The sequence below is a fragment of the Drosophila teissieri genome, chromosome 2R (genome assembly GCF_016746235.2).
Source record: "Drosophila teissieri strain GT53w chromosome 2R, Prin_Dtei_1.1, whole genome shotgun sequence".
Taxonomy (NCBI): Eukaryota; Metazoa; Arthropoda; class Insecta; order Diptera; family Drosophilidae; genus Drosophila; species Drosophila teissieri.
Genome location: NC_053030.1, coordinates 15,031,641 through 15,040,599, shown reverse-complemented (window position 1 = coordinate 15,040,599; position 8,959 = coordinate 15,031,641). Strand labels below are relative to the sequence as shown.

The window sequence follows — 8,959 nt, the reverse complement described above, 5'->3', positions numbered from 1 at the left end:
AATATGGTTTATATTGAATCGAAATATTCAAAAGGTATAGCGTGTTTAAACGTTCATTTGATTTGTTTTCAGCACCTTTATGTCGCAAATAAGCGTAGTTAAACAATTAACACTTTATAACTGTGAAACTACATAAATGGCGTTAAGTTTAATAGATTGTTCTGTATTAACTGAAGTCTCTTGGCCATGAAGTACAATCAAGTCTCATACATCGCCTTAAGCTTGCTTGTAAGTTGCAATGTTTCAATGTAAAGGTTTGCACTCACCACCATTTTTGAATTTTGAAGCTGCTGGGATCCTTGCTGCCAAACGAAGTGGAGTCCTTCAAAGTAGATCTTAATAAGGTTGCGGACTGCACAGAATCGGGATTGAAAGCAATCAGCACGTTGGCCTTGAGGGCGATACCATGTGCGAAAAAAATGGCAGTGTGTACTGACTTTCAGCCCATGAAGACTAAGGACCTTGACATCACCGCACTGGCCCTGATGTCCTATCAATTTCTGCAAAAGATTGTCAACAACCAGAAATGTCTCCTGACCGCCTTGAAGGAATCCTACGACGCTGTGTCGCCACACATGGAGAAGCTTATTAGTGCAAAGTGCGTTTCATTTTCATAAGGTTTAAATCGTTCAGCAAAATCGATTGCCAAGAGAACCTGTTCTTTAATATATAATATAAATCTTTATAAAACGGTTTTTGGTTTTTGAATTGTCAATTTTTTTTTACTGAGATAGAGAATTTATGGGTGTTTTATGCTATATACTCTAAGTCATGATTATAAAGATACTAGAAAGATTACTAGATGCTGGCATGCAGTTCTGGAATTTGTTGATTTAATAGATTTGCTTACGGGTAGAAATTGAACTACTTTTGATTTAAACTTTAATCATATGCCTCCTTGTCCCCTTATTTAAAACGTTATTATATAAAGTGTTAATGAACATGCAAAAGCGATTAACAATAGCAAGAAAATGCAGAAAATGTGCGCTCACTTTGAGGTGTAAAATCTGTTTTTAAAGCTGCTAATAGACCGTGCAGATTCGATTATCCTGAGGCCTATAAATAGGGCATGGTAACCAGGGGCTCCGAAAGTTTGTTCTTCAGCCGTTTAGTGGAAAGCACAGAGATAAGGGTTCCAATGAAACTGATGAAGGCTACACTAGTTTTCGGCTTACTGGCTGTAAGTGCAGTAGTTCAATATAATCCTTTAATGCATAATAATCGTTAAACTTCGTTAAACAGCTCGTATTTGTGGGCCAAACCGAGGCGCAAAATCCAATATGGGAGAACTGGCTGTCATGCAGCAAAATCGGTGCTAAAGCGGTTGCCAGTCTACTGAGAGAAACAATCCCAGCTGTTCGCACTCTGCTGAACTGTGTTGACTTCGACCCACCACCCAATCTTGGAAATAGTTACCTTTCGAAACTCAAGTTATACTATGAGCTTCTGAGGCGAGGTGCGTTTGAAAAGTCCCAGTGCTTGATTTCACCACTCAAGCATTCCGTGAGACTACTGAGGCCCTATGTAAAATCGCTTGAGACCAACAATTGCTTGGGTCAATGAATACTGTTTTGGCCATAAGAAAATAAACTTCTCCGCTTTAAGAGAGCATTGAAATTTTGTATTTTTTTGTGGCAGGGTAATCCTTATAGGCCTTCCAAGTGAAATCGAACTGACATTGAGCGTTCGTTGAACTGAAATTTATATATAAATTTATAATAGGGAGTCGATTTGTTTTTAATAGAAAGTTTAAGTATTAAATCAAATTATCAAACAAATTTATAAAATAAACACAAACACAATAAAACATTATTGTTTGAATATTCAAACAATGAAATATTTGCGATATGCGAGACAAATTCTTCTGTTGTATTGCGTTTAAAAATTGATTTACTCCTAAACGCCTTGACAAGTATTATGACCAAAAATGATTAGGTATTTAAACTGCAACCAATTTTTTTAGCGCTGCTTGGGTGGATGAAATTAAAATTAGCATGTAATCCTATATATAGGACAGCCCTTCTCACAGATATTCCAAGTTTTTTCTGGTTATAATCGCTGTTGAATACAGAATAATGAGCGGGTTCAAGTCCATCTTTCTGCTCAGTTGTTTGGCTGTGAGTACATATGGCACACTAAATCTGTATATACTGAAGATTATATATATTTGAATCATAGGTCTTCCTTATCCCACGGGACACTGAGGCACAGGCCACTATAAATGAAAGCTGGGGAAAGCTGGCCAAATGTACTCAGGTGGGCATCGAAACACTGACCACCCTGGCCGACGGAATTATCCCGACCATATATGAGTTGAAACAATGCTCCGGATACGTGTCTTTGGAGCCGCCAAACGGCCAGCACAGAAAGGTCACCTGGTACCTAAAGATATCCTATGAATTCTTCAAGAAACTGGTCTTCGACGAACCCAGATGTCTGCACAGTCTTCTCAACAAGTTGGCTGTTACCATCAAACCATATGCCGAGCAGATATCGGTACTAGGTTGCTTGGACGAAGACGATTATATCATTTAAAGAAAGAATGTGCACATTACCAAAATAAATCGAGAGCAATATGGGGTCTCAAATGTGAGCAATATAAATTTATTTCTTACAAAGTATGCTATTACAAGACACCGTTTACTTTTGGGAGCTTGAAGTTAAAGCTGGCTAAATATTCAAGTTATGTGATTTCCTTTAATACATTCGATTAGATGAAAGGAAGCTTGATTAGAATGAAAAAATCGCAGTGACGGTCTGGTAAGATTAGCTTCGGATTACTAGCATACTTTGGGTACATCAGTTTAAAGGCGACACATTGGGTATCAGTGATGCTCGACAGCATTACTAAAGCGATTATCCTGAGGCCTATATATAGGGCAAGATTTCCACATGGCCCACAAAGTTGGATCAAAAGCTGCCGGAAAAAGAGCCCCAATGCATTTGATTAAGGTCGCCTTTTTACTGAGCTTCTTGGCTGTAAGTACGTCGACCTTGAGCCGGAATGGTTCTCAACCATTTTGCCATTTAGCTATCCCAAAAGTCGCAAGTTCAAGCCGCAATCAGTTCGGAACTCGATCACTATCTGCGGTGTTTGGAAGTGGTGACTGATGCCGGTGCCCTGATGATCGAGAACTCCATAACGGCCATAAAGCTGCTATCCGAATGCGTTGGCTATCAGCCCAAAATCAAACTAAATGGTAGTGTGATAAGGTTCATCAGGTTGGCCCATCAATTCGCCAAGAAGGCGATATACGATCGACCGGAATGCCTTGTCCAAACCTTTACCACCGCAGTCGGACTGATCAGACCGATTATAGCCAAGTTTGACAGCCTGAGGTGCTTTGATGACTAAGACAACCCACGCAGTTTATAGTTTGAATAAATATTCAGAGTATGCCGAAAGTTTGCCTGGCCAAACAAACGGATCAGAACCACCTTAATTCGTTTTATTCTCATTTTTTAATTGCATACATGCATTCCGTAAAGTTTCAACCTCAACAAGCTAAACAACTCAAATTCAAACTATTTAATTCGTTTTATTCTCCTTAAATTCCATTCTGTAAAGTTTCAACCTCACCTTATATACATTGCTGATTCTGGATAATTAAAATTAAAAGTATTTAAGATCTAGACGATTTTCATTAAAACCATCTGAGCAACATTTATTTAAAAAAAGGTCTTGGGAAAAGTAAAACAAAACCAGTTATTTAAAAGTAATGATTAGCAATCATTACAAACTTTACATTTGAAGCTTGACATTTTAACCGGTAAGAAGTTTTTTCTTTATTTTTAAATTTCGATTTATCTTCTCATCGTCGGACAGGAGTAGTATTAGAGTAAGGAGAACTAAATCAAATTGAAATGATGTTAAACATTAAATAAATGTGTAATTGTTATATGTACGATACTTACGGAGACGTAGATAGAGCTTCATTGCTACTTAGTTAGAAGTGCAATGCAGTTAGACTTATTTATAAAGCACAACCGAATCGGAGTGGAAAGGAATCGTGACTGGTTCATTTCTGGATAAGCCCCAGAAACAATTATATGTCTGAAATTTTGCACTGGAAACGTGACTAATTTCCAGATAACTGCGAAAACAAGGGCTCCACTTGCCAGGTAATCCTCCACTTGCCAGCAGCACCTGCTAAGTAATTACCTCAATGCCATGGTCGAAATCCTTTCCATTATCTGGCTACGAAACTCCATGACAACCAAAGCTGGCCATGCTCAGTGATGCAAATCCCACGCAGAACCCCATTGCATAAGCACCGACGAGCTGCTAAGTGCTTCTGGAGAGACAGAGACAGAGAGGATGAGGATATGGAGTATACTAAGTTTTGGAGGCCGCACATCCATGCCGGAGTATCTGCTGTAATTAGGCAAGTTGTCGCTACTGTTTGCCATTTGCCATTGGCCATTTGTCCGCTGCTCCCCCGGCAATACCATTTTATGGTCTTTTGTTGGCGCGTTTCACTTCTGCCATCGTTTCCTATCCATTTTCAAAATGAATAATTCAATAGTCCGGCAGAGCAGAAGCCTTAGGTCCGCGGCTCTCCCTACTGGCCAGCCTCGGACCATCTCGGTTGCAGCCATAATTGAGGTCAGTGAAATCAAATAGCTCCCACCAAGTGGTTAGCACTTGCCCAGCGGTGTGTGGAGGAACTGGACTTGGAGCTGCTTGGCCGCTTGGCTGCTCCCTGGGCTCTCGAGTCGGCTCCACTTTCAGTGGCCAAAAGCGGCCATGGGATCTTCCTCGTTGTTGGCCGGCGGTCGGTCGGTCGCTTTTGTTTCCGTCAGCCAAAATCACTGCCACTAAAAATAGACAACAATTAAATGCAAATCAATTGCATTGATTTTCACCCAATACACAGTAGGCCATGCAAGAGATACTTTGCTACACAAAAAGTAAGTAATGCATATATACTACAATGTTATACTGGGTTATTAAGTATTATATATGCTTGAAAATGTACTATACATCTATTATTATAAGGGTTTTATAAATCTGTTATTACTAAAATATTTACATTTTTGTTTTAATTATATCTTAGGCACTTTTCCCTGTACTTGGCACACCCACTTGGTAAACCCCTTGACATTGTCCCTGTATCCGCATCCGCTTTTGTTGCCAAATTATCGGCTATAAAAGCAAGTGATCAACTCGATCAGCGCCAGAAGATAAAGTACCCACCGTCCGTTTCAAGCGGCTTGGGATTCAGTTTCATCTTACTAGATTCTAGGGGCCACACTTACTGTTGAGTACGCCACAATGTTCGACTCAAAGATTAAGGTGCCCAAGTACGACTCGGATGCATTCGACAATGTCGAGTACGAGCTGCAGATGACGTACACCCTGGAGACGGATCGCCGGATCATGAGCTTCTACGACGCCATGTGGGGCATGGAGGTCACTGGCGGCATTGACCAGTTCGAGCCGCTGACCATTGTGAATGTCTCGCCCACGGGCCTGGCAAAGAGAGGAGGCATGCGAGTGGGCGACGAGATCACCCAGATCAATAATACGCCGGCCCTGGAGATGACCTTTAATGAGGCCCTGCAAATGTTCCGACAGAATGCGCGTTACGTTCGCGTCTACGTTAGGGGGTGAGTTTAACATTTAGCTTCATAGAACACCATGATTTCTTAACTGATCTGATAACTGATCTATAGCGATGACGACGCACCCGGTGAGGAGGACTGGACCTGCGATTGCTGGTTTAAGCCCAGAAAGCCCTGGCGTCGTGACTTCACACCCATTCAGTGGACGTTCCCCTGGAACGATCGTCGCAAGCCCGTGTACAAGGAGTCCAACTGCTTCATGGTGCCAAGCAAAATGGAGGAGAAGATTCGGGCGCGACGTGCGGCCACCTCAGCCGTTCACAAGAAGGATGAACTGGCTCCACACACCCGCTCCTTGACGCCCACTCCCAGACCGAAGAATCAACCTGGTCCGAATCTTCTCGAGACAGTGCTCAGGCCCCGTGGACCACCGCCAAGGGATTAGGACAGCGATCTAATCCGTAAGATGATGCTGACCAAGTCACAAGGAGTTGCAGGCAGCGCTGAATTCGCTGCAGTGCATCAGGACCTTCAAGGATTGTTCGCACATAAGAAGGCAGACAGCTAAATATACAGTTGAAGTGCCATGCAAATGCTGGGAAACGAATTCGAAGAGGTTTCTCCCGAGAACCGTGTCTTAATCCTGCCCAGAAATAAGCAGAAAATCTAATTAATGGAGAATATAAATGTTTAAACGTAGCTGGCAGGCATCTGTAGAAAACAGTTGCAGTGCCTTGGGCTAGAAATTTTGAAACATGTTCTAAGGGAACTGGGTCAAACTGCTAACTATAAATCAGGTGAAATGATTTCGAAAATTACTCTTCAAGGATAGTGTCGAATGTAAACTACCTCCGCTGTGTTATAGAAAATAAAGCAAAAATCAATTTAAAATTCCAATAAGCTTAAGTAATTTTAAAATTTTTGTAAATGATGTTTTACTTCAACTCTCAAAGAATTTATTAGAAAAAGAATATTTAAATAAAAAAACAATAAAATAACTTTTTTGAAATATGATATCGAAAGTAGTTAAAATAAGGTGTATTGTTTAACTAATGGTTCCTAATTCAGTTAGTTCCACTTATTATTCAATTTAGAAATTTAATAAAGTCTCACCCTGATCTTCTCATTTATTTTCTGTTTGGCTCTCGACATGAAACTTATTATTTTGGTGATCCTCTGCAGCCAGATTATCCTGGAAATTGCTGCCTATGAGCACAAAATCGCACACAGGATATGTGGCAAAAACACTTTCCCCGATTGCTATTCATATTGTAGAAGGGGATGCACGGATAACCCAGTTGACTGCGTTCATCTCTGCAATAAAGGATGCGGATGTGTCGAAGCCTCAATCGTGCGGAACAACGGAGGATGCAGAAGAGTAAAGAGTTGCGGCAAGGATGAGGACTCCCTATCTGCTGAAGAATTCGTGAAAGCCTGGTGGGATCCCCCCGAAAATAGTAATGCAGATGAACAGCCGGCCCCAACGCCAGATGGTTCGGAAGAAGGCGGATCGGATGAGAAGAAAAGCCAGGAAAATCCGGATGAAGTGACGCCGTCAGGTGCTTTAGAGGACGCCGGCTCCACGCCTCAAGCCTCCTTACTTTTGTAACTTGAAATAAAAACCATAGTCAATTGGAATATTTTGAATTGTGTAATAGTGTCTTCAACGTACAGGGTATGAGGTAAAGATGAATTAGGAGGAATTAACTTTATTAGTCAAAAACAAACAAGTGAGGGCATACATCAACTAATGAACGTAAATTGAAATTATTCAATGGTAATGTACAAATGCGACTTACTCCAATTAAGTCACCGCAGGCTTCACCACTATTATTCGAACTAATAGCTTCCAATTCTAATAAATACTGCTTACGGGTAAATTTCAATTGCCTTCTTAGTTGTTATATTAATTCTCATGGCAATATGGTTAGCACAGATCAAACCACATTTAAAAGTTAATAAAGAGATTAAGTAAATTTATATATATACTAAATTATTGTGTATACTAATTGTATTATCAACTCAGAAGTGTTTAACTTGACTGATTTCTGAAATACTTATTCAAAACGATAACATTAGTGAAGACTGCTGCAGAAATATGAATTTCTCCACAAGCACACATTTTCCTTAATTAATAAAATGCTAATTGCTGCTTTAAGCCAAGAGCACATAGCACACATGTACAGCCACGAAAGCACACAGCCATAAATCAGAAATGTTGTGTTGGCCAAATTAGTAGGCGGCTGAAATGCAAATCGAGCCAGTCTCGTCTCATTTCGCTCCTCTCGCCGTTGAGATGTGGAGCAACTTTCTATGGAAAGCTTTATTGAGCATATAATTCAATTCTCCCTATTTAATGGAAGCGGGTGAGTTGATGTTGTTGCCCTGCTTTTCGCTGGGTTTCCAGGATACTCTAAAATGCTGGCTCTAAATAACAAGGCGGCGCACACAAAGCACAATCCCTATTATGTTCACTTGGAAAAAAAGGAATCTCTATGGGATCTCTCATAGGAATACATTTATAGCAATTTATTTGCTAACGAAGACTAATGCCTTTTTCTTTGCATTCCCACAAAAAGGATATTTATTGTGCCATTGCAACCCACATACATTTTTCTTTCAGTGCCTTTCTAGGCTCGAACAAGAAGAAACCATTTCAGCGTGCTTTTGCTGCACTTAATTGAATGAAAAGCACAGGATTCCAAGCTGAAGAAGTTTTTAACCCTAACGTGCGGGTTTCAGGCATTTCGATGCCACTTTTGTGAGGAGGATAAAGCAAAATTATCAGAGGGTTAAAGCCACCACAATGGCGTGCAAAAGCAAACGGAATCCGAATCCCAATCTGAATCGCAATTAATATTAATTTAAAACGAATATCAAACGAAAAGGGGTTACTGGTTGCAGGATGGGGAATAAAAATGGAAATTCCGCGAATGAATTTTTAATTGGCGTACGAATGGTGGGGGAAGTCAAGTTTGTGCCCCTAATGATGACGATGATGAATGCGAATTTTCGTTTTGACTTTCCGCTCGAGCAGAGTTTTGATTAATGCTTTAATCGAAGCGAAATTGATGGAAATCAACCCATTTTTCAGTTTCAGTTTTTCCCTTTTTCATTTTTTATGAAGAACTCTTATTGCGCTCAAACGAAATCAGCAATGTGCAGGGTAATGCCAAAGATTTTCACTGGTCGTTAAAGTTTTCACTTTTCGCCAGATGATTCGGCGATAAAATTGGCGTGACAAAAAACTAATTTCATCCTAATCACAATAATAATAATGGGGCTCAGCCTGGCGCACTAATAAAAACACCAAAATGCAATCTCCACAGCCACAAGTTTGGGGGAAAATGAAAAAAACAGGTTCGCCCTCGAGATTGGGTAAAATTTGTCCAGT

The 8,959-nt window shown here is 40.4% G+C and overlaps 6 protein-coding genes and 1 long non-coding RNA gene across 7 annotated transcripts; 6 read left to right on the top strand and 1 right to left on the bottom strand.

The window, feature by feature from the left end:
- The first annotated feature begins 100 nt into the window (after positions 1–100).
- On the top strand, positions 101–690 carry LOC122614305. The gene is made up of 2 exons (XM_043788860.1): positions 101–228; positions 288–690. The coding sequence occupies exons 1-2, from the start codon at positions 187–189 to the stop codon at positions 615–617; spliced, it is 372 nt and encodes a 123-aa protein (XP_043644795.1). The 5' UTR covers positions 101–186; the 3' UTR covers positions 618–690.
- A 367-nt stretch (positions 691–1,057) lies between these two features.
- LOC122614256 (accessory gland protein Acp53Ea) lies at positions 1,058–1,620 on the top strand. The gene is made up of 2 exons (XM_043788791.1): positions 1,058–1,180; positions 1,243–1,620. The coding sequence occupies exons 1-2, from the start codon at positions 1,070–1,072 to the stop codon at positions 1,561–1,563; spliced, it is 432 nt and encodes a 143-aa protein (XP_043644726.1). The 5' UTR covers positions 1,058–1,069; the 3' UTR covers positions 1,564–1,620.
- A 402-nt stretch (positions 1,621–2,022) lies between these two features.
- Positions 2,023–2,603, top strand: LOC122614272. The gene is made up of 2 exons (XM_043788811.1): positions 2,023–2,117; positions 2,179–2,603. Exons 1-2 carry the CDS (start codon positions 2,076–2,078, stop codon positions 2,533–2,535), a joined length of 399 nt encoding a protein of 132 aa, XP_043644746.1. The 5' UTR covers positions 2,023–2,075; the 3' UTR covers positions 2,536–2,603.
- A 232-nt stretch (positions 2,604–2,835) lies between these two features.
- LOC122612963 (accessory gland protein Acp53Ea) lies at positions 2,836–3,437 on the top strand. The gene is made up of 2 exons (XM_043786889.1): positions 2,836–2,979; positions 3,032–3,437. The coding sequence occupies exons 1-2, from the start codon at positions 2,893–2,895 to the stop codon at positions 3,353–3,355; spliced, it is 411 nt and encodes a 136-aa protein (XP_043642824.1). The 5' UTR covers positions 2,836–2,892; the 3' UTR covers positions 3,356–3,437.
- A 269-nt stretch (positions 3,438–3,706) lies between these two features.
- LOC122612964 lies at positions 3,707–4,056 on the bottom strand. The gene is made up of 2 exons (XR_006325657.1): positions 3,916–4,056; positions 3,707–3,849 (listed from the first exon to the last, which is right to left on the bottom strand). It is a non-coding gene; the product is annotated as an uncharacterized LOC122612964 (long non-coding RNA).
- Positions 4,057–4,144: 88 nt separating this feature from the next.
- Positions 4,145–6,489, top strand: LOC122612962. Its single transcript, XM_043786888.1, has 3 exons — positions 4,145–4,911; positions 5,058–5,610; positions 5,677–6,489. The coding sequence occupies exons 2-3, from the start codon at positions 5,276–5,278 to the stop codon at positions 6,008–6,010; spliced, it is 669 nt and encodes a 222-aa protein (XP_043642823.1). The 5' UTR covers positions 4,145–4,911; positions 5,058–5,275; the 3' UTR covers positions 6,011–6,489.
- Positions 6,490–6,697: 208 nt separating this feature from the next.
- LOC122614355 lies at positions 6,698–7,203 on the top strand. The gene has a single exon (XM_043788923.1). The coding sequence runs from the start codon at positions 6,716–6,718 to the stop codon at positions 7,172–7,174; it is 459 nt and encodes a 152-aa protein (XP_043644858.1). The 5' UTR covers positions 6,698–6,715; the 3' UTR covers positions 7,175–7,203.
- The last annotated feature ends 1,756 nt before the right edge of the window (positions 7,204–8,959 follow it).